The sequence below is a fragment of the Hirundo rustica genome, chromosome 21, assembly GCF_015227805.2.
Source record: "Hirundo rustica isolate bHirRus1 chromosome 21, bHirRus1.pri.v3, whole genome shotgun sequence".
NCBI lineage: Eukaryota > Metazoa > Chordata > Aves > Passeriformes > Hirundinidae > Hirundo > Hirundo rustica.
In genome coordinates this window covers 1740737-1763645 of record NC_053470.1, presented here as the reverse complement: position 1 = coordinate 1763645, position 22909 = coordinate 1740737, and the positions used below count along the sequence as shown (strand labels likewise).

At 49.8% G+C, this 22909-nt stretch overlaps 1 protein-coding gene across 2 annotated transcripts in view; it reads right to left on the bottom strand.

Annotated features, from left to right (window-relative positions):
* The window catches only part of LOC120762132 (vascular endothelial growth factor receptor kdr-like), a 133123-nt gene that overhangs the window by 17216 nt on the left and 92998 nt on the right, over positions 1-22909 (bottom strand). Inside the window, exons 13-26 of one of the 2 annotated variants that reach the window (XM_040084219.2) lie at positions 21730-22023; positions 19563-19709; positions 17465-17590; positions 17274-17380; positions 16014-16149; positions 14782-14886; positions 12585-12701; positions 8854-8942; positions 7403-7568; positions 6776-6873; positions 5788-5910; positions 5582-5693; positions 1032-1131; positions 401-506 (exon numbers count right to left, since the gene is read on the bottom strand). In XM_040084219.2, the coding sequence (XP_039940153.1) occupies positions 401-506; positions 1032-1131; positions 5582-5693; positions 5788-5910; positions 6776-6873; positions 7403-7568; positions 8854-8942; positions 12585-12701; positions 14782-14886; positions 16014-16149; positions 17274-17380; positions 17465-17590; positions 19563-19709; positions 21730-22023 (1826 nt within the window). The remainder of the gene's footprint in view (positions 1-400; positions 507-1031; positions 1132-5581; positions 5694-5787; positions 5911-6775; positions 6874-7402; positions 7569-8853; positions 8943-12584; positions 12702-14781; positions 14887-16013; positions 16150-17273; positions 17381-17464; positions 17591-19562; positions 19710-21729; positions 22024-22909) is intronic. The other variant, XM_040084220.2, reaches the window with a different exon arrangement.

Sequence of the window (22909 nt, the reverse complement as noted above, 5' to 3'; positions counted from 1 at the left end):
CTCTTCAATTCAGCTCCACTAAATTTGTTTACAAACAGGAAGGAGCTGGAGGAGAGTGTTTGATTTCTTCTTCAATTAAATTGACAATTGCATAACTGATCTGGTTGTTCTTACTGAAGAAGAAAACAACTGCTTTAATTATTATGAAATTAAAAATGATATACCTAACTTTCTGTGCTTTAAGCTGCATAATTGTAAAGCTCCCGAGAGCACTGGTGAACATCAACTCGGAAAATGAAAGACAAAGTTCAGGAGGTGGAGAAAATCAGAAGTAAAGTTAACATTTGAGTAGTTAACATTAAAATCTCATCTTGGTGTTTAATAACCTTCTCCTCTGCCCATGTACACACATGCCCACTCCAAATCCACGTTTCCTGCAGAGGGGTTGTCCCTGCTGTACCTGCTGCACGTTGGCCTGGAGCAGATCTCCCAGGCGCTCCACCAGCTCGGTGAAGGTCGGCCTCTCCGTGGGGACCCCGTGCCAGCAATCCAGCATGGTCTGGTAGCTGCAGGAAAAACCAGGGATTAGGAAGGGGAAAGGATGGGAGCTTTTCTTCCAAACTCTTTCATTCCACTGCTGCTTGGTTTGGTCAGTCTTTGCATTAAGAGAGGTTCAGATCCCCACACGCTGAAATCCTGTTTTAGTTTCTGTGTGGAATGCTTTTTGCTTCCTGCCTCAGCGGAGCCTGCAGGATTTTGGTTTTCACCTAACTTAGAGTCTGGCTGATATTGCTGAAATAAGTCCTGGTTATGTCAATAAAACCTGGTTCTGGCTTTCTGTCACAGAATCTGAAGCCTGAGCTCCATGAGCTACAGCTGACATGGGACATCTGGTCATCCTCTTGTTGGCAAAGGTCAGGCTGTCTTGGGCTGTCCTTAGCGTCAGTCTCTGCTGTCAGACACCCAAAATACACTCAATCACAGCTTTACTGAAAATAAAATACCCAGCTGTGGTCTCCTCCCTGGCCCCAGCTGAACACAATCCCCTTGGTGAGGTGGATCAGGTCCCAGCCCCACGCAGCAGCTCTTACACTTCGGGAGTGGAATACTCTGGAGATCTCATCCGCGTGCCTTCCTTGAGCCGCCGGCAGAAATCCTCATCGATCTGCACCCCAGGGTAGGGAGAGGCACCTGGAGGGAGGAACCAGAGGGCTTCAGGATGGCACAGTCCCTGTGTGCCAGCCCAGGTGATTGGTGATCTCTGCTGAGCAGCCCAGGTTACCGGAGCCTGGCAGTCACAGGAGCTCGAGTGAAGGAGTTGCAGTCACTCACAATCTACATTTTCTGTTTGGAAACCTGTTACAGACTCGCTCTGCCTCTTCAGAGATTTCAATCACGCTGTCTCCTCTGCATTTGTGATACAGTCAGGACCGCCCCAAGGTAAAACAGGGCACAGGAGAAAGAAATAGTTTAAAACTTTAAAGTATCTCTTGGTCAGTGGAAGTTCCAGCTCCTTCAATGGGTTACTCGGTGCTTTCCAAAGTGTTACCCTGCCAATATCCTGCACGGAGTGGACACACACGGAGTGAGTGATTCCTGCTCATCCTTCACTGCCTTGGAACCCCTGTGAGTAAGCGCAGAGGGGGCTGTGGGCACCTGGCTCCTGCCACGGACCACGAGACCCTTGGTTCAACCCCGTGTGTGGAATTGCTCCTCCCCTGCTTCACCAGCTACTGGATATGCATTATCCTACAGGGAACACTCCCTTGGCAGTGACCTCCCAGCTCTTCAGCCTTGTTTTCTTTCCTGACTCTGTGTTCCGTGCTGTTTACCTTGAGTGCCACTCAAGTGTTGGCTGAACCCTGGCAGGGCAGCTCGTGGCAGCTGCAATTGCTTTGCAGGGGTTGAATGCTGGGGGGGTCTGGGACCTTTGTGTTAACTCCCACAAAAGTTTGGGAGAGTTTTCTGGCATCTCAGTAACCCAGAGCTCACAGGAAAAATTCAGAAGAAGCCTGAAGTAAGAAACGTTACTGAACCTACTGGGGATAAAAGGAAAAGCTTGGTAACTTCCCTCCCTCCCTCCTCAGCAAAGGCTTCCTGTGCAGCACAACCCTTGTCTTGGACATTCTGGCAAGAGGCTGGATGATGAATTTGGAAACAATTTAATCAAGTCCTAACGTAGGAGATTGAATGGAATCTCTATCCAGCCCTCGAGGAATCTGTCTATAACATTCCTGCATATTTCCTGCAATTTTTTTCCCCATTTGGAAACACCATCATGTGCTGTACACTTGGGGGCACAGCGAGAACAGCAGAAATCTTTTGGATAACGCATTGAAGAAGGGGCCAAAATGTGGCTGCTTCCAGAATTATTCTTCTCTGTGAATGTGACTGCTCAGTGGGCAGAATCTGCACCGATCCCAGCGCTGCCTGAGAAGGAATCTCGGCACAAATGGGCTCCCAGGACATCCAGAGCCCAGGGATGCTTATCCACAGCACTTCTGAATTCCCTGCATGTGCAAACACCACAGCACAGGGCTGGCAGTGTCTCCTGGAGTTATGTAAGCTGGAGACAGGCAGCACCATCATTTCTGCTTTATACCTGGATTTTCCTTCCCAGCCTTGCCTTTGGTGTGTCATTCTGCCCAGAATAACCTGGGAATTAACTGCTCATCTCACAGATGGAGAATCCCACTTGCTCTCACAGTCTGAGTTGTGTCTCTTTGGTTACATCACAGATCAGATCAGCTGCAAGACGTTGGTGAGAGCAAATGCAGGGAAGGCATAGGATAACGGTGCTAGGACAAGGAATAATGGGACAAACTGAAAGAAGGGACACTTAGGTTAAATATTAGGATGAAATATTTTACTGGAGGTTGATGAGGCCCTAGCACAGGACACCCAGAGAAGCCATGGATGCCCCAACCCTGGCAGTGTTCAAAACCAGGCTGGATAAAGCCTTGAGCAGCCTGGTTTAGTAGCTGTCCTGCCCATGGCAGGAGGGGGTGGGACTAGGTCATCTTAGAGATGCGTTCCAACTGCTGGACATTCCATGAGTCCATGATTGATTTTTGACTGCAGGATCTTATGGTAGATTATATTTTAGCCAGTGCTGGCCTCCTACCAGCTGGAGAGAGCCCAGATCATAAAAGCAAGGAGCTCTCCCTTTCCCACTTCTACTCAGCACAGTCTTTATCTGGACTGTGGGATAAGTCTAATAGCTTGGATTTGGAATGCTGAGACAGCTTGGGTGAAATGTAGGCTGGAACATATGGTGTGAGGCCTACACATGATGTTCTCCTTAGGGGAAATCTCCTTCAAAATGCTCAAAGATGTGGCATGCATTGGATATGGGAGCCCTCTTTTGATCTTGGTTTTATTTTAGTGGGATAATGAGATGCTGATGTTACTACCAGGCACTGCTTGTTTACATAATTATCTCTGATTGCTTTTGGAACAGTGCACATTGAAATTCCAGGAGACACCGACATTCTGTCCCATTAGTGATTTCAGGATGTGTTAAACACCGCTGGCACTACCTGACACGAGGTGTGCTGACCCCATTTGAATAATTTAAAGCTCATTGCAAACTCAACCCCAGATGGAAATGAATATTCCCTCAAGTCCTGATTTCCCTGTGTTCCACCAAAGCAGATCCAGGCTGGCAGCCTATTGTCCTTCACTCAGCTTTTGACCCTGCAAGGACACAAACTACACTCTGCATTTTCCTAATCTGTATTTTCCCCTTTTTTAGAGGGCTCCCAGTCTGTGGGACCCAGTGAGAGCAGCAGCTGTAAATGGGAGCCAAAACACACCCTGTGGCAATGACAAATAACTTCCATCCCGTGGCCCTCAATGATCTGTAAAACTTTTATATGAGAGAATTCAATCAGTGACACAAATCCTTAATTAAATATTTATCGTTTGAGCTGCAGATGTGAGCAGTGCCAAACCACAAGCATGCCTGGATGAGCTGGATGAAAAACCCTCTCAGAGAAAATGACTGGTGTTTGAGCTTGTGCCACCAATTGAAAAAGCAGCTTGTGATCTACGTCACAGCCAGGGCAGAGGCTGCTGCACGGGTGGCAGCCCCTGCAGCCATTTGGGAGATTCCAAATTCAGAAGGGGACAGTGCCAAGAAAGGGGCTAAAAGAACCCAGATAAAATGTGGGGGTTTTTTTAAAGATAGATTAAAACAGAGGTGAATTTCACTGACTGGATTTTAATTTGTATTGGTGTTCAGTATTAAAGGCCATCTGTTAAATTCTCTCAGGACTTTGGGAATGATACAGAGTTTGTTCCTGCAGTGCCCCTTGGATTCATCAGCACTGAATTCCTTTGGTTCCCAGGGGACAGCCTGTCCCCTGAGCGTGTCTAAAGCATCTTCCTGAATAATCTGAAAAAACCAGGGCATTCCTGCCTTTCTGTGCTGCTCCCAAACCTGCAGCAGGTGATGCTGTTACAGAGCCATGGAGGGCTCACCCCGAAATAACAACACCCTAAATAAACAGGGCTGAAGCCCGGGGAAAGCAGGAGCTGCCACTTGTTACAACCACTGGAGTGTGAACTTTCTGCTTGGTGTGCAGATGTGGAGCAGGGAAAAGTCCAAATCAAAGACTTGGACTGAGAGCAGGTCATGATTCTGCAGCCAGCCCTAAGTAAAGATTACGATAGAAACAGCTCCAGACTTTGCATTTTCACTTGGCATCTTGAGCCCAATCATTAATTTCAACTGATCCATGAACTAAAGATAGAAGATTAGAGTTTGCTTTAAAATCCAGCAGCTTAAGTTGACAATGCTTCTTGTTTTCTTTTGTCTGCAAACGCTGATTAAAAAGCCAGAGCTGACATTCCTAAATTCCCTCAGGAAAACAAATCTTGCCACTCTGCAAGGAGAATCTGAGAGCAGCACAGCCCAAGTGTCTGTAGGGCTGCTTGTTTAAGTTTCACAGCTTTATCTGCTGGACAGTAACCAGAGCTCAGCCAGGCTGAGAAATCTAACAGCACCCTGGGATGAAACCTCCAGCACATAGAGAACATCATCATTATTCTTTTAGAAATGCTGTGGCTGGCAAATGATGCAGCCACAAGAGCCCACGTTCTACCCTTGGTCTGCCGCCAAAAGGGTTCAGGCTGAGCCCAGCGCTGGTCCTTGCACCAAGCCAACAGCAACTTCTGCCAGATTCCTCTTACCTGGAAAATCTGAGATTTTGTGGGGTGGATGAGGAAGCTGGGATAAACCATCGTGTGGGCTCGTGCTCCATGGGCTGCCCGCAGCAGGGTGACTCTGCAGCCCTGGAGCAGGTTTGGCTTTACAGGAAACTTCTTCACTGCTGTGCAAGAAATCTCCCACTCCCCCCAGCAGCAGAGGCTTGCATTTTATCTCTGGGCTCTCTTGCTTTCAGTGGGTTTCAGATGTTAGGTCCTGGATTTGGGATTTTTGATCCCCCTCCCCAGTGTTTTCATGTCCTTTGTCAGGTGGAGTTCTCATTGAAATCAGCTTTATTTTACACCTGATCTGTGCACTCATCCTCAGTGAAACAGAAGCACTGCCCCACATGATCACCTTCTGCTAAAAGCTTTCCTTAGCTAAGCAGCCATAAATTATGGGGGAAAAAAAAGAGTTTGAAACCATTCTTACCTAGAGAAAATATTTCCCAGAGCAGCACTCCGAAGGACCACACGTCGCTCTGCGTGGTGTAAATTTTGTCAAAAATAGCTTCTGGAGCCATCCACTTGAGTGGAAGCCGTGCCTAAAAGCCAGAGACACGACAGGTTGCCAGATGTGCTGCCACTGACCTGCCCAAGCCCAGCCTGAGGGTGACAAGGGAAGCGTCTTGCACTCACATCTCCCTTCCGTACGTAGTCGGGGTCTTTGTAGATATCCCTGGCAAGGCCGAAGTCACAGATCTTGACCACGTTGTTCTCGGACAGGAGGATGTTCCTGGCCGCCAAATCCCGATGGATGCACTGCCAGGGAATGACACGGGGTCAGAGGGGGCTGGGCAAGGAGAGCTGCTTTGGGAATGGGGAAAGGAATGGACAGTGCTGGGAGCAGAGGAGTGAGGGGGGGCTGCTCCAAACGCACTGTGATGTGCAGAAGAGAGAATAACTCAGGGAACAAGCCCGTATTCGAGTCAGTTTTCTGCTTTTTCTGTCTGAAATAACTTTGCAGTTACAACAAGGAAGGGAGTCCTATTTTCTAAATAGCTGATCCCTGGGAAATTTAGGAGAAGGCAAAAAGCAGCTGCAGCTACATTTGCCAGTGCAGGTCCAGGGGGGTGTGAGATGGGATAACCCTGCTCAGGATTCATGGGGGCTGCCCTGTGGCTGTGTGTGAGCACAGGCTCAGTTGTGTGCACACTTTGGCCCATGGAGTGCACTGCATTTGCCTGAACAGTGTTCCACAGGCTATAAACTACTTTATCCAAGAGGTGCTGACTTTGCTGACAGCCCCGACACTCTGACAAACTGAAGGAATAACTGGATATTGATAACTCCCTCCTCATTTTTCAGTGTTGTTGTTGTTCACCACACTAAAAGGAGCTCTCTCTACAAGCCCTTTCTGCATTTATTTATCAGGCAGTTCCACAAGTTGTCTGACAATCTGTGTTCACCCCTATCTAAACCCTCCTGTTGCAGATGCCAGTCCCTGCAGCCAAGAACATGATGAACGTTCCTCCACAACCCCTTCAGTGCTAATTACTGCTTAACCACTGAGCTAACGTGATCTCCAACACTCCAATAGAAGAGCAAAAAGCAGATTTCTCAGACTCAAAAGTGTGTTTGGGTTTCCTCATATCAGAGAGTCTGCAAGAAGTCTGAATGAGCTCACTTTTCGGGAGGCGAGGAACTCCATGCCTTTTGCCACCTGGAAGCTGTAGCAAATCAGATCCTCCAGAGTCAAGGGCCTCTTGTACAGATCCTCAGCATCTAGGAGAGATCAGAGACGTGGCAAAGCCCTGCAGCAAGAGCTGCAGAGCTGTCAGCACTGGTGCCACTTGTGTGCTGACAGCCCCAGCCCCGCGCCTGAGCGCTGGTGTGAGATCTCTGCAGGGTTACAGCTCTGGGAGAGCCACCAGTGACCCAGGGGCAGAAGATCGGGCGATTAACAAAGTTCCCTCGTCCATTAGTCGCTCATTTAGCCGTGGGGAAACAACACCTCAGGCTGGGAGTGAGGGAAACTTTATAGACAAGAGCCCAGGGACAGAGTGACCTCACAAGTTTGGTAAAACATTCCTGTTTCTCCTCTCACACAACTGGAGCAGCTTTTGTAGATAACACAGAGCTCTCTTTTTGTGGGAAAGTTGGGGTGGGGAACAGGCGAGAGGAGGAATTTGGGATTTCAGGGACGAGCCAAGCCATGTAAGGGCTTGTGAAGTGTGTGACAGTGTGCGTGGCACTAGCCAAATGACAGAAACCTTTCCAATAAAAGATTTGGGTTGTGGTAGGGTTCTTTTACCTTCTTCATCATCTTCTGAGTCACTGTAACTCTTATCTTCAATAAATCCTGAGCTGGCAGAGCTGCCTGTGCTGGCCACGCTCTCCAGGCGCCTCTTGATCAGTTCAGTCAAATCACTGTTGGACTCATCCAGACTTTTCTCTGCTTGGTCAGAGCTTTCCTGGGACTAGAAAAGGCACAGACCCGATTTTTAGCTTTGTATGATGCAAAGCTTGAGGGCTCAAAGTACGTGACACAATGGCATAAGGAGAAAGGGCCCTCTGAAGATGAGAATGTTGAACATGATGTTTCCTGAAGTGGGAATAAATAGGAAGCCAGGCTTTGTTAGTTCCAACTACAAACTAATAAAGTCTGGATTCCTATTTATTCCTGCTTATTATTCCCCTTTCACTGATAGCAATATTCCACATCAGAGTTAGCTGAAAGCTGGCTGGGTGAGACTGAGGGGTGAGCAGACAGAGGCTGGAATTCTCTTGCTGTCTCAGGGTGTTAAAAATCCCCTCAAGGTGAGTGCACGATGGGCACTGACGTGTCTGTGCTGGGGAGAGAGGCACAACCAGCCCTCAACCCACGGCAACGATGGTGAGAAAGAAATTCTGAGTGACTGCACCAGGAATACCTTTGCCCACACAACATCCCTCACCTACTTTGCTGCCTGTGCACAATAGCTTTAATAATAATAATAATAATAATAATAATAATAATAATAATAGTAATGGAATCATCTGGGAAAATAATCTTGGTGAGGCTGCAGTTTCAGGCAGGGCTGGGATCACAGAGCCTGTTCCATGCTGGATATTCTCCAGGAGTCAGCCCCATCCCTCCCCTGCACTGATTCCTGCTCCTGTGTCCTGCTCCTATCCCAGCCCAGGCCGTGCTGGCACAGCTGTCGGTGTGGATGCAGAGAACTGTTAGGGAACCAAAGCTTTTGGTTGGTTTTGATGCAGAATATCCATGATCCGGGCTGTTGTCACAGCACAGACTTCAGGGCTGGCACAGGGGAAGGGACAGAGGATGGGAATGAGCAGATGGGGGAAGGATGAGCTGCTTTCACTTGGGGCTTAGAAAGAAAAATCTCCAAACCAGATTTGTATTTTGAGAGGGTTCACCTTCTCCTAGTTCAGTTAATGCCAGTTTTCCACTACTATTTTGTTGCTCCCCTTGTGCTGGGAAGGATCTCACAAGTAATTCCCTCTTTTTCAAGTGCTCTTCAGTGTTTGGGTACTTGCAACTAATACTTTAGGAGATGCTACAAGAGGACAGCAGTGAGATCCTGCAGGGAAAAAAAAACAACCATCCCCCTTCTTGCTTGTACAAATTGAAATGTGGAGAGAAAATAAAGTGCCCGTAGAAATACCCAAGTGTTTTGGTGCCAATGCAGAGCAAATCCAGCTTTTGTCAGTGGTTGTTGATTCCCTGCCTTGTGACTGTGAGAAGTCTCATTTCCTTACCTTGTATGCAATGAAGTCTCCTCGTTTTCCTCTGAGATAGTTGGACAGATTTCCATATTTGCAATATTCCACTATGACCATTAAAGGACCTAAAAAAGACAGTGAAAGTCAAATGAGTTTTGAAGCACTGCAAAGCACATAATTCTAATTTATCCTGCCAAATCCTCCTCAAAACAAGTGGCATTTCTGTTATACAGATGAGGAAGTGAGGAAACACAGGAGTGACACAGCCAGTAGGGATGTGGAGAGAAGGGAACACATTCCTTAGTTTTCCCCATTGGATGGTAACAGTGGGTATTTATTCCTAATTTATAAGCAATGAAAACTCAGGATGATCAACACAATCCCAGATGCTGTTGGGGCTGGTTTGCTCTCTACATGGAGCAGTTTTCATTTTCTCTGCTGGCTTCACAATTGTTTGTTTTGGGTGGAGCTGGTGCCACTAGAGGAAATCAAAGTATGCAGGGCCAGAGACAGATCTAAATGAAAAGCAGCAAAAATACTCAGTCTGGAGTTTCTGAAAGCCTGGAAAGTGCTCTCACTTTCTTCCTTGTTCCTCTACAAACCGCTGTAGATTCAGTGCTGCTTTTATACAATTATGCAGGTTCTTAAGAACTGCTTGAAATGCTTTTATATTTCAGGGTGAGATGTTAGGGAAGGGAAAAGCTGCACTCTGGAGCTTTATTTTTTGTAATCATCAAATGAAAGATAAGGTGAATTAATGGGACTGGGATATGGATAAACATGGAATATTATCAGCCTAAACACCGAGACTCATGTCCAGAACCTTTTTCTCAGGAGGAGGTCTGTGGTTCAGACTGAGGAGTTTGGACTTCAAAGGGGAAGTGCTGAGCGCTGCTCCTGGCCTTGGGGAAGGAGCTGAGCAGGATTCCTGCAGGAATTCCTGCATCCTCCTCCCGGGCAGGAGCGGGGCTGCTCTCAGCTCCTTGTCCAGCATTTCCCGGGAGGAACAACGACCCTGGCCAGTGCGGGACGGGCAGAGGGGCAGCTCTGGGAGCACACGGTCCCACAGACGGGGAGATGCTGAGTTCCTGCAGGCACACGGGGAGATGCTGAATTCCTGCAGGCACACGGGGAGATGCTGAATTCCTGCAGGCACACGGGGAGATGCTGAATTCCTGCAGGCACAACCAAGCCCGTGGTGTTCCCTGTGGGTTCCTGCAGGCTCTGCACTCCCCCAGCCCTGCGGCACTGCTGCCTTGAATGCACACCTGGGGCTCTCCAGCACCCCCAGCGCCCTGCCTGCAGCAGGAACAACCCGAAACCTTGCAAAAACCCCAAACCCACAAATCCCAGTGGTTCCGGCGCTGACCCCGGAGCTCTGCTCAGTGCTGGGATGTGGCCGTGCTCGAGAGATTTGGCTCTGAAGAACCCGAAATCCAATGTCCCTCATGGATGCCCTGAGGAAATGCAGATTCCAGAAGAGCTCTAAAGCTCTGCTCAGTGATTTATTCATGGTTTTGAAACGCTTCCTAGACATGGCCTCCCCACATTTTGTTCCCTCGCTGTAAAGCACACACCGCATTAGTTCTGACTGCTGAACATCAGACACCCCGCCAAAGTGTTAAATTCTGTTATTGTACCTTGTTAAAATAATGTATGTGCATACCTAATACCAGTCTCCATCAGGAGTACACGGTTACATAAAGCCCTGGAATTTCACAGGAGCTGGATCCCTGTCTGGAGCTCAGGGCTGTTTTTCTTCAGTCTGCACTTGCACTGCTCAGAGGAGAGCAAAGCCTCGAGGCTCCCCCGTGCCCTGCGGGGTCCTGCTGCACCCCTCTGCTCCAGACTCTGCCCCCAAAGGCTTCCCCAGGCACCTGGCAGGGAGGAGGGAGGGTCACCTCCCACGCAGGACGGGGCAGGATGGAGAATGGGAAACCGAGGAACTCCTGGGAGAATTCCTCAGGAACTGATCAGAGCCTTTGCTCAGGGGTGCCTGAGGTGTGTCGTGCTCTGCAGGCAGAACTCTGGGGCTGCTTTGGTGAGGAAGCACTGACCCCTGGCCCCGCTGCCAGCGTTGTCACCTGTTTGTCCTGAGCCCCCTGTCAGCACAGGACAGTCCCCAGCGTTCCCGGTGTTCCAGCTCCTCCGCTCAGTGCCAAGCAAAGGCTCCTGGCTGCTGCACCTGAGCCCGAAATCCCTCCAGCTGGAGCTGCCCTTGCTCCCACACAAGCTTTGGGCTCTGGAGTCCCCACTTCTTGGGAGCTCCCCATCTACTGTTGGAGCCCTGAGGATTTCAGACTTTCTGTTCCAGCAGGCACTGACCCCCAGCAAACACTGCATTGACCTGAGGCCGTGGAACAGCTCCCAAAATTGGGTGACAGCACTGGGATTGTGGGTGTGTGGTTCGAATGGAATTGTGTGATATCACAGGGTGCAAAACTTAGAGTTAAGGGTTTAGAATACAGGAGTATATATAAGGCAAGATGGAGGTTTTAGGGCAGAGGCCAGTTCTTCTTTTTCACCTTCTTCATAGGTCTGGGTAGTTTCTTGTAACTGGGTAGAAAAGGCTGCATTGTGGGCCACAGGTGGTTGGTTATTGGGTTTAAAGTAAAAATAATTTAGGTGTCATCTCATAATTGGGCAGTTTGTGTTTAAAAGACCTTGGAAAGAAAGAGAGGCCATTTTTCATTTTGTTAGCTAGAACTCCCAGCTTGTGAGACTGTAACATAGATAAGAATTAATAAACACCTGAGTCCAAACATGCACACTGTCTCTTGAGCATTTAGTCCCAGCTCTAACAGAAGAAAAGAAGATAAAAAGATAAAAACCCCACAGTCTATGGCTCCCAGACCCCAGCAGTATCCGTGGCTGCTGGCTGCTCTTTCCTGAGGAACTGGAACCACCTCCCTGAAGGAAAGATTTCTTCCCTGGCATCCTCTCAAATCTACCTCACGAAATTTTCCCTTGTGACTGGACAACAACTGCTGGAAACTGATGGTTTTGGGGTCTCAGATGACGAGAGATCTGTGCACCGTCTCTCTTGATTTCCCTTTTCATTTATTTCACCCTGGGGTTTCCCTTGCCCTCGGGTCACCCAAACCTGTCTCTTGGGAGTGGTTTTGAAGATGTTGAAGGTCAGCAGTGAGGAGCCATCCTCAAAAGCCGGAGCACAGTAAGAGGCACGGATGCTCTGTCTGGCAGGGTGGGAAGGGATGTTTTAGTGACAAAGGTCTGAGATTTATGGGACTTTGTACGATGCAGGGCCAGTCCTGCCAGCTCAGCCCTGTGGAAATCCCTGCTCCTGCTGCACCCAGGGCTGTCCCAGGTTTCCTGTGCACAGAGCAGAACCTGCTGGGTTTGCCAGGAGAGGGTGAAGTGCTGAGGAAGAGGAGGCTCAGGGAGCCAAGAGCTCAGCCTGGTGCATCCTCCTGATAAGGCAGGGAAGGAGAGGGAGAAGCCTGGAAATGCCCACGGGGAGGAATTGGGCACCTCATTGCAATGCAGCATTCTCCTCCCTCCAGTGCAGAATCCCTTTTGGGAACAGACCTCCAGAGAAAACAGAGAGCTGACACCACAGGTGGGAAAGGTTCAGGAGCCCTGGATGGGATGAGGCACCTCCTGCAGGAGCAGCAGCAGCTCTTCTGTGAGCAGAGAGCTGGAAATGGCTGCACTTGCACTGACTGCACCACAGGCACTTCCAAACACCCAAAAAGTGTCTGAAAGGTGTTTTCTTTTTCGCTCCCGATTTACTGAGCACTCCTCACCTCCAGCTTTGGTGCAGGCTCCCAGCAGGTTGACCACATTCAGGTGATGTCCTATATGGATGAGGATCTTCAGCTCAGACATTAGAGCCTTGCATTCGTTAGTGGTTGCACATTCTGCTTAAGATAAACAGGAAAATTCATCTTTACACAACAGGATATTTTCAACAGGACACAGCAAGATCCTGTTTACCCTTTGAAACAAAACCCACCCAGGTTCCTTGCAGTATCTTGGCTTTTCAGACTCTCACACAGATAATAATTCATCCGTTTCATTGTCTGCTGACCTTTATGAGGTGGGATAACAGTTTATCTTTTGGGTGACTCTTCCTTTCTCGAGCGTGGGTTATGGAGGGTTACGGTCCCTCCCCCCAGACCTGATCCCACGGAGCCTTTGGCAGGACTCAGTTTTGCAAGCTTAGCAAAGCCAACCTCTGCAAGGCCCCACAGCACACGGAGCGTGTCCCTTCCTCTCTGCTGGGCTGTGCAGCTCAGCAGGACCTGGCTACAACACCCCAGAGCTCTCCACTGCAGGAGACGGGGAATCCACAGATCTGGAAGCTGTGTCCCAAAATGGCCAGGGAACGCACAGCATTACTAAAGCTCAGGCCTGTAAGATCTTATTGACCCAAGAAATAATATCTGTGTGTGAGCCATGAACCTGACAGGGGAGGGAGGCCCTGGCTGGCCAGTGACATTATTTTAAGGCAGGCACTCTCAGACCAGAAGGTTGTTCAGGTGCTGCTTTATCTTCCCAGCCTTCTCCCCAAAACTTCCATTTTAATTTTATTTTAACAGGAGAGGCTTTGGCCTGTTTCCTTTGCCTTTGCATGGCGGAAGATTTAAATATGAAGCAACAGTTATGTAGCAAATCATTTGCTGTTTATGCTTGTAGGAGTCCCCATAATCTTTTTCTAAACTGTGTCACAAGGAAGGAGCTATTCCAAGATTCCTTCAGTCAGCAGTGTTTGGTGTGTCCACTCCTGATTTCCCCTGGCACCTGCTGGAACACGCAGCCAGCTCGGAAGCGTTTTAGATAACTCTGCACGTCAAATTTTAGCCTTCGATCCAGAACACACCCGAGCATATTGCATGGAGATGGCAGAAATGCGGGCACCTCCAGAGCCTTTTGAATTCCCTGGATGGATTGACTGACACCAGGCAATCTGCTTCATTCATGAAAGTGATGAATTATGGGCGCGTTAGCTGGGGAGGGGCAGACCAGAGCAGGAGGCAGCTGCCTCCACAGGGGGAGGGAGGTGTAAAACCACGGAGAATCTGCCAAATGGTGCTGAATATGTGCTGGCAGGGCAGAGCTGACATGAGGATCAGCTGGGAAGCGCAGCATGGAAGGGAATGAAACCCCAGAGCTGTCCAGGGCGGTACATTTGGATGGAGATGGGAATATGTCTGCATCAGGGACTTCTAGGATATCTCAGGGATCTGGAAATGGGCGTGGAACAGAGGATACAACCGCAGGAGAGAAGATGATCAGAAGGATGAAAATAGAGAGGGGAGACCAGGAGATCCAGAGAGGTGATAAATGGGTGTTTTTGTGATTTTAGAGATGAGAGCAGCAGAGCACCAGGAGAGGCAGCTGGTGGCAGAAGCCGATTCCCGTGGCAGCAGTGACTGGCTGGCGGCAGTGCAGGGGTTAATGGTGTCATGCAGCAGGATGGAGCCGTGAGGGCCATGGCAGAGTGGACTGAACCCTTGGAATCCCGCTCAGGAGCAGTTCCAAGCAGGCAGCGTGTGGCCAATGCGTTCAGCCCTCGCTGTCCCCGAGGCTCTGTGCAAACCCAGCTCCCTCCTTCCCTGCACCTTCCCTTCCTTTCAGTAACTGCCATCAAGACGTCTCCAATTCACTCCCCTGGCACTGGGGTTCTTTCCAGCCCCCTGAGCTGTTCTACATCTGGCCGGGCTGCGAGGGCAGGCTCAGCTCCAATTTCGGGCTATCTCGTGTAATTACACTCCGTAATCTGTCCCCCTCCTCACCCCACAGACCTGGGAGCTGCTGCTTTCTCCCTCGAGGAATACAAGCCCTGACCAGCTGCTGTCATTCCCTCCCCTTGCATCCCTCCAGGATGGCGAATTCCCACCTGGAAGCCCGTTCCCTGCGGGACACAGCGAGCTTGGGAGCCCCTGGCTGCCCCCAGCTTCCCTGAGCACTCCGGGGAGGATCTCGGAGGGATTTTTGTACCTTTCAGCATTTTTACGGCAACTGTTTTGCAGGTTGAAGATTTATCAATGCCAAAAGCAGACGCCTCCACCACCTTCCCAAAAGCACCATGACCCAGAGTTTTACCTAGAGAAGCAAGAGTCGAGAGTGAGCCCAGGAGGGGACACATGCAACCTCAGCTGTGCAGGAGAACCAGGCACAGCGCACAGACACAGGCACAGCAGCCCGAATCACATCCTGCAGCATATGGATCTCGAGGGACTTCCATCCATATGGCCTGGATGCGATGCAGCACGGCAGGGAACAGAGGAGGGCAGGGCTGACCTGCACGGACTGAGGGGACAAACATCACCTGGATGCCCAGGGAAGGCAGAGTTTGGGTTCCTTGTGGCACCCTGACCTCTCATGAATGGTGGAGAGAGCCAGCAAGGCGCTCAGGGAGTCGCAATCCTTTAATCCTTTGGTTGTTGATGTTGATTTGATGGGAAAAGCTGCGCTAAATGGAATTTAGGATGATAACTTTTCTTTATCTTCCCTTTCATTTGGATTTTCCTGCCTGTATTTCCTGGTGTGCTCTGAGGGCTCTGACCCAGGCTCTGGCTTTTTGGTTCTGCCAGTTTCTGTGTCCCACCGTCATCTCAGATTTTGTGATTTTCTCCTGTCCTCTCCTCCTTCCAAGTTCTCCAGCTGCAGCACCAAGAGCACACACAAATGCAGACATTTCCCTGCGCTCCACAGCGCACACAGATGTTACAGTTTCGCTGTACAAACACAGCCAGCTTTTTTGCATTTTCTCACTCCATCAGCCACTGAACTGAGCGGTTCGGTGAAATGTGGCTCATTTTGCCATGAGAGCTTTTTACGGCTCAACGCTGAGTTCTGATGGCTGATAAGGAAGTGATAATTTGATGAGTTGATAGCTTTATTCAAAAGAAAATTCACTTTCCTTTTTCCTCTGTGGGAATGAGATCACACTTTTGGCAGGGACAGTACCTGGAGGCACCTTTCCTCCCTGTCCAGAGTTTGGCTTCCCTTGTCCAAGGAGATGAGGCGACAGCTATTTGGACAGAATCTTTCCAAACCCCTCATTTCACCCTCCATTCCGGCTGATCCTGGACTCCGTGATCCCAAACCCAAGGGTGGCAGCACCCTGGCACTGCGACAGGCTCCTCCTGGGTTATCCAACAGCTCCAGTGCCACTGGGGAGCCTTTGGGATCATCCTTCCCCCCAGCTGTGACCCCAAACCACTCACCCAGGCGCAGCCTGTCCCTGGGGAACTCCCACTTGCTGCTGTCGTAGGGCAGGCGGTCACACTGCTCGTCCAGGGGCATCTCCTCCGGGTCCATGATAATTGACAGGTATCCTGTTTTAATATCTGTGGCATCGGGCTAAAAACAGGGTGGGAAGGAATTATTCCGGGGGTTTTCACCGCAATTCCAAAGGGAGGGAGCTGTCTGGCAGCCCGGGGAGTTCCCTGCCTCCCAGGCAGATTTATTCTGAGCCAGGACTGCATCACTGCAGCTTCCTGCTTCTTCTCTACAGCTGAGACACAAACGTTTGTGTGTGTGGCTGCCACTCGTGGAAGAGGCACTGATCGATGCCAGGAAACACAAAATCTACCTGGATGGGCCAAAGGGAATCGCTGGTTTTCCATGGAACCTGCAGGAGCTGCACCTCCTGCTGCATATTTTGGCTTTGTCACCGTGTTTTGTTCTGCAGGGTTGATGTTCCTCAGTTCCCCACTTAACGGTTGCACCTTATTGCATTTTAAAGTGGGTGGGAAGCTGCTGGAAATTGCTATTTCTGATGCTGCCAAAGTGAGAAATTGTGGTTGGGTGGGTTCTGTGAGCAGGCTTGCACAGGTGTGGAGTGCAAGAGGAAATTCGGGGTTGTCCACAGCTCTGCTAGGCTGAGGTCAAGGATGAAAATGTGAACTTAATCCCTGTGTTTGCAAGAGGAGGAGAATTTTTCCACAAATTGGCTTTTTGGGGAATTTATCCAAATTCTCCTCATTGCAGTTTGGTGAAAGCAGAGCAGAGAGCTGGGCTTGCCTTTCTGTTTGCTGGTTGTTTCAGGAAAATAGAGCTAAATTCCATGAAATTGCAAGTTCACTTTTTGAGTGACAAAAGGGAAGTGAAAAAAGGGCAAGGAGATCAAATCAGCCGTGTGGTCTGAGCTCATTTCTAGAGCAGACAGCCTGGGATCTTTCTTTAATATCTTTTAGAGTCAAGTGCTGAAATCAAGTCCTCATTTTAGAGGATTTAGGGTATTTTTTTGTTATTTTCACAAGCCAGTTCGACTCCTACAGAGGGAGGAGCCTGATCTCATGGTTCCACAGAAGCAGCTGGAAACATCACCAGTGCAAGGGTTCTCTGGAGAAGTCAACACCAACCATGGAGTGAATTTTACGGGGACATTTGTCCCAGTTTTTCTAGGATCTGCCCCAAATTTGCCCCTTTGCTGTTACCCTGAGGCAGATGCCAGCCCTTGTGCAGGACGGGAGCTCTCTCACCTTTCTCAGTTTGCGAATGAAGAGGGTCAGGAGCAGCCAGAAGAGAGTGGCAGCCAGCCCCGTGCACACCAGAATGATCACCTCGATGTTGGATTTCTCCTCAGAGCCTGCACGTGAAGGAACGGGTCAGAAATGTGCCCAAACCCCCGAGTGACCCACTGGAACTGTGCATCCCCTCAGCCCGGGCTCACCTTGGATTTTGATGAAGGCTGATGTGCTGTCCTGGCCCAAGTCGTTGGAGGCCTGGCACTCGTAGAGCCCCTCGTCGTCCTTCTTCACTCTCTCAATCACCAGGGTGTTGTTTTCCATGGAAATTCCTGGTTTAAGGCATTTTGGTTAATGTTGGCACAATAACCTGCCTGCCAAAAATCCCTTTAGCAGACAGAGCTGAAGGTCAGCTCCCATCCATGCCGGCTCTGGTGTCAGGACACATTTTAATCCTGTGCCCCTCCTGGTCTGGCAACCTTTCCCCGACTTCTTTTTTTCCTCTTCAACACCTGGATAAATTATTTGGCATGATTTAAACAACAGCAAATGTGGCTGTTGATTTAGAGTGGGGAGAGCCTGGAAATGAATCCAGAAGTTAGTAAAGGGCTGCAGGTTTGGTGTCTGATAGCAGGAGGATAAAAACTAGGCAAAAATGGGAACTCGGTGAAATTACTGAAGGCTGTGGGAAGGGATGGGAATTCTCACATGGGGAACATGGATCTCAAGTTAGGCACTTCTTGGAATGATAATGGTGTGGAGCAATCCTGGAGCCACAGGCAGCCAGGTGGAGCGGGAGTAGAGAGGTTGCCTGGATATGACCCATGAGAGACTTTTTCTACATTTGATTGTCCCAATTTAATTTTTCCTGACCTGTGGTACTGCGCTGAGAGTGCTTCTGTTCTACAGGGGTAGAAACAGGGAAATGGGTCAGGCTTGGAATCCAAAAGAGGAGGACATTTTGAATTTCTGGGTGTTCTGCCTGTGAATCCCGTTGTTGTTAACAAGAGAACTGCACACAGCTTGCCATGCACTGTGCTGAAATATTTACCCTGAGGTGTTTTTACCAAATATTTTATTTATGTTTCCATTGGTTGTATGAGTTACATGCTTGTCCCTCTAGAATTATTTATAAAATTTCAGGAGCTATAAAGAGTTTCTCTCAGAACATTCTGATCTGAATTATAGATGATCCTAGATTTCCTACCTAGGCCAAGTTGCAAAATTAAAGTCACAGGACCAGCTGCTGACATGGGATTCTCCATGATTTATGGGAGGACTCAGGACTTATCCAGTTCTGCACTGGGCCAACCTCACCTCCAGTGCTGTTTGGGGCACCAGAATACAAAAAAGGCTTTAAGCCATTGGAGAGCACCCAAAGGAAGCCACGAGGATGGGGAAGGGTCTGGAGAGGCCTTTTGAGTGGGGGCTGGGGGCATTTGGTTTGTTCAGCTGGAGGAGACTGAGGGGGGACCTCACTGCCCTCCTCAACCTCCTCCTGAGGGACAGCTCCAATCTCTGCTCCCTGTGACAGGGACAGCACCCAGGGAAGGGCTGGAGCTGTGCCAGGGCAGGGTTAGGGTGGATTTTGGGAAAGGTTCTTCCCCAGAGGGTACTGGCACTGCCCAGGCTCTCAGGGAATGGGCACGGCCCCGAGGCTGCCGGAGCTCCAGGAGGGTTTGGACACTGCTCCAGGGCTGCCCAGGGTGGGAGTGTTGGGGGGTCTGTGCAGGGATAGGAGCTGGATGATCCCTGTGAGCCCCTTCCAACTCAGCACATCCTGGGATTCTGTGGCACAGAGCTGGGAAGGCAGCTGGGCTCAGCTGGGAGCAGCAGGCTCAGGTGAGGCTCCGTGCCCCTGGTGGCTCTGTCCCTGTAGGGCTGTGTCCCTCGGAGCTGAGAGCACGTTCCCATCACTGTGCTGTGGGTGATAAAGGACATTTCATACTCCCTGGGATGCCCTGAGCCCTCTGCCAGGTGACTTTGCTGCAGTTTATCGTGCCCAGGACAGGTGAGAGCTCAGGCCTGTGCTGCCAGACCCCCTGGCACTGGGGCACCCTGTGGCTCAGGGTTGCGCCCGCACTCGGGTCTCACACAAGCTCCCTGATTTCCCAGGGCTATGCTGATGTGTGCTGGGCTGGCTCTGCACACAGCAGCTTCCTCTGACCTCCAGGTCCAAGCTGGAGCCCCCTGCAGCACTCTGGCATCCTTGGATTTGTGTGTGTGTGCCCCGAGGGATGGGCACAGCCGGGTCCTGTGTCCATTATCCCACATCCCAAACAGTTCTGGGGAGCAGGACCTCACCTGACGCTGCAGAGATGGGGTAGCCGTTCTTCCTCCAGGTGATCTGTGGCTCTGGTGTCCCACTGACCTTGCACTCCAGCAGGATCTTGCCGCTGATGTTCACCTCCAGGTCCGTGAGGTTCTGGATCACGAACGGCGCCGCCCTCGCTGCAGCCACACAGGAAAAGAGCCCCAGTCAGGTTTGGGGAGGCCCTCCCCTCCCCTCCCCTCCTTGCACAGCCTCTCTGGGCTGGATGTGGCGAAGGTGTGGTTGATCAGTTGATCAAAAATCCCCCCGAAGGTTCTGGGAGGAGTGGGTGAGTTTATTTGGTGTATTTTCACACTTAGGTTTGGCTGCAGCTCCAACTCCTCATCCTCTGAAGAAAACAAAGGACAGGGAGTGGGTGGTGCACATGCAGAGTGAAGACAAAAAGGAGAAAGGAGAGGGGAAAGAGGAAACAGTTCTAAAGGTTTTTTATCCTCCATAGGGAGCGGAGTTTTCTCCTTACTACAACGGTGGTAATGCCCACTTTATGTTCATTTATAAAAGGTGCAGGACAGCAATTAGTAAAATCACAAGCACAGCACAAAATATACCTCAAACTTGCAGTGAGGACAGAAGATGAGGGGCATTAGAACATAAAAAATGCTTGACTAGGAGAGGAAAACTGGTTTGGAGGGGCATTTCCATGTGTGATCTCCACAAGAATTGCCTGAGATGTGCCAGACAAACAGACCCCAGTCATCCTCACAAGAAGGTGATCCTGGTTCCAGCTCTCCGTGCATGCATTCCCAGTCTAGCTGTGTTTTTCCCATAGCCATGCTGTGTAGGTGAGTGTGTAGGTGGAAATCTGACTGACTGAATAAAAATATCTGCCAGGGGAGAGGAAAGGGAAGTGCCTGGATGCAGAGAGCAGAGCAAGGCCAGTGCCTCAGAGCAGATGATGCTCACAGGGGGCCCTGGTGCTGTTTGGGGATAATGTTTGGGACCAGCCAAACCATTATCACTGCCTAATACCTGGGTGAGACTCCTTCCCCTCCGCTCTACCTCAGAAAAAGGGAGATGTTTGGAAATAAACCACTTCCCAGTGTGCAGTCAGAGCTGGGGTGAGGATCTGTGTGTGTGGAGGGAAGGACAGGGAGGCTGAGCAGGGAATGTTCTCCTTCAGTCCCTGGGCTGTGCCTGAGTGCCAAGAGCTCGGGGCAGCACTGACCCTGCAGTGCCTCCTGAGCCAGAGGAGGCAGCTGGAAATCCCTGTCTACTTCAGCTGCTGAAGCGCTCTGGCTCCTGCTCCCTGACTTGCTGCGGTGAGTCTCGCTTCTACTCCAGGTCTGTGCTTTGGGTTTTCTTCAACCCATCATTCCAGGTTGATAAATCTATCCATTCCCCATGCCAGCAGCACTTTTTCTCCTGAGGAGATCACTCAGATCGTCTCTTCTGAGAGATGATCATTCACCTTCTTCACTCTGAAGAAGAAGAAACTTCACTAATTTTCAGTGACTTCCTGCTGGCAGATGTCTCCTGCCCTTTGTATTCCCACAGCCAGCAGAACCAGGCTGGAGGATCTTAGTGAAATAGGAAACTTCAGGGCTTGGCCATAAGTAAGAAAATAATTGTTATGACAAGGTGCATCCCTGTTACCCAGAATAAATGGCATATGTCACTTGATTTTACACCTGCCCAGGGACATTTGAGATCTGCTGGGTCCAAATCTGTTCACGTATCTCATCCTGGCAGCTGAGAGTGGGCGCCAAAGTCATACAGACCTTGGTGAGCATCCCCAGTTACAGCTGTGCTGTCAGTAAACGGTGGGTGATGCTTTTTGTCCTCAGCCAACTCTGAATCTGCACCCAGCGTGGAGCTGGGAGGACAAAATGCTGCTGAAATCACCTTTATGTGATCTCAAATATTTTATCCAAACCCAACAGCGGCAGGGTGAGTGTTCTCCATGTCGGGCTGTCAATCCACACCGAGTGAATCACAAAATCACGCCAGGGCAGGACACCAGGTTTGTGTCAGGACACCAGGTTTGTGTCAGGACAGCAGGTTTGTGTCAGGAAACCAGGTTTGTGTCAGGACACCAGGTTTGTGTCAGGACAGCAGGTTTGTGTCAGGACACCAGGTTTGTGTCAGGACACCAGGTTTGTGTCAGGACACGTCCCAGTGCCACTGTCCCCTGGCACGTACCTCTGACCAGGAGCTGGCTGTGCTGCTCCAGCGTGTCCGTGCTGTTGTGCTGGTTCTGGGCTCGGCACTTGTAGAGGCCACTCTGCTCCTTGGTGACGTTGGGGATGAGCAGGGTCAAGGAGATGGAGTATTTGTCCATTTTCCTGACCACAGAGTGGCCGGGAGCTGGCTCTGAGGAGGGGTAGTACCAGGCCAGGTGGGTGTAGATGTACTTGGAGGCCCGGCAGGTCAGCTGGACGTCATTCCCCACGATGGCTGTGACCTGGGGGGATGTTTGCAACCCAGAGGGCACGTCTAGGGGAAAAGGAAAAGGTGTTTGGAATTAAATCCCAGCTGAGATGATCTTTGGCTGCCTGGCTGCTGCTTGGGGTCAAATTTCCAGCAGTAATGGAACAAGCCAAGTTGAATGAGGCACGTGGAAATGTGGAAGCAGGTGCTGGAGCTGGGAATTAGGGAAGTGAAAGTTCCTCTCACTGCCCAGTGCTAACCTGTGCTAGTCCAGCCCTCAGCGTTCTAAATCATCCCATCTCCAAGTAATGAATTGAAACCTTATAAACAGAAGGAGTTAATGGACTGAGAGAGTTTAATCAGGAGCTGTTTCTAGCCAAGTAGATAAATGTGTTTGTGAGCTCTTCCCTCTCTGCAATCAGGGCTGGAAAGTATTAATTACAGAGGGATAAAGAAAGCCATTTCCATCCCTCAGGAGCTACACCTTCTTCCCCACTGAACAGTCTCCTCAAACTCTCTCTTATTCCAGCTGTGCCAATATTTATTTATTTTCATCCCATGTGAGTGCTGGATATTTACTTGATCACTGATGGATTAACTGATCTAATGGTGTCTAAGTCCTCATATTTAGCAGAGAAACGCTCTGAGTCATGACTCCAACCTAGCCATGAAAGAGTGAGATGTTTCTTGCCATATTTTTAGTAACTTTTCACTCCAGAAAAAAAAAAAAAAAAAAAAAAAAAATCAGTTTTCCTGAAGTGGCAAACTGAATCCATTTGAAAACAAGAAAAACTGAGTGGAAGGCCAAATCCTGCCAGAGACCTGCAAGGAAATTGGGGCTGGAAGATACTTTACTGCCTTTGGATTTTGTTAATTTTAGGGATCCATCCACCTGAATGGAAGTTCATGGATAACCACAGTGATCTGGAGTTACTCTGCTGTCTGTTGGGTC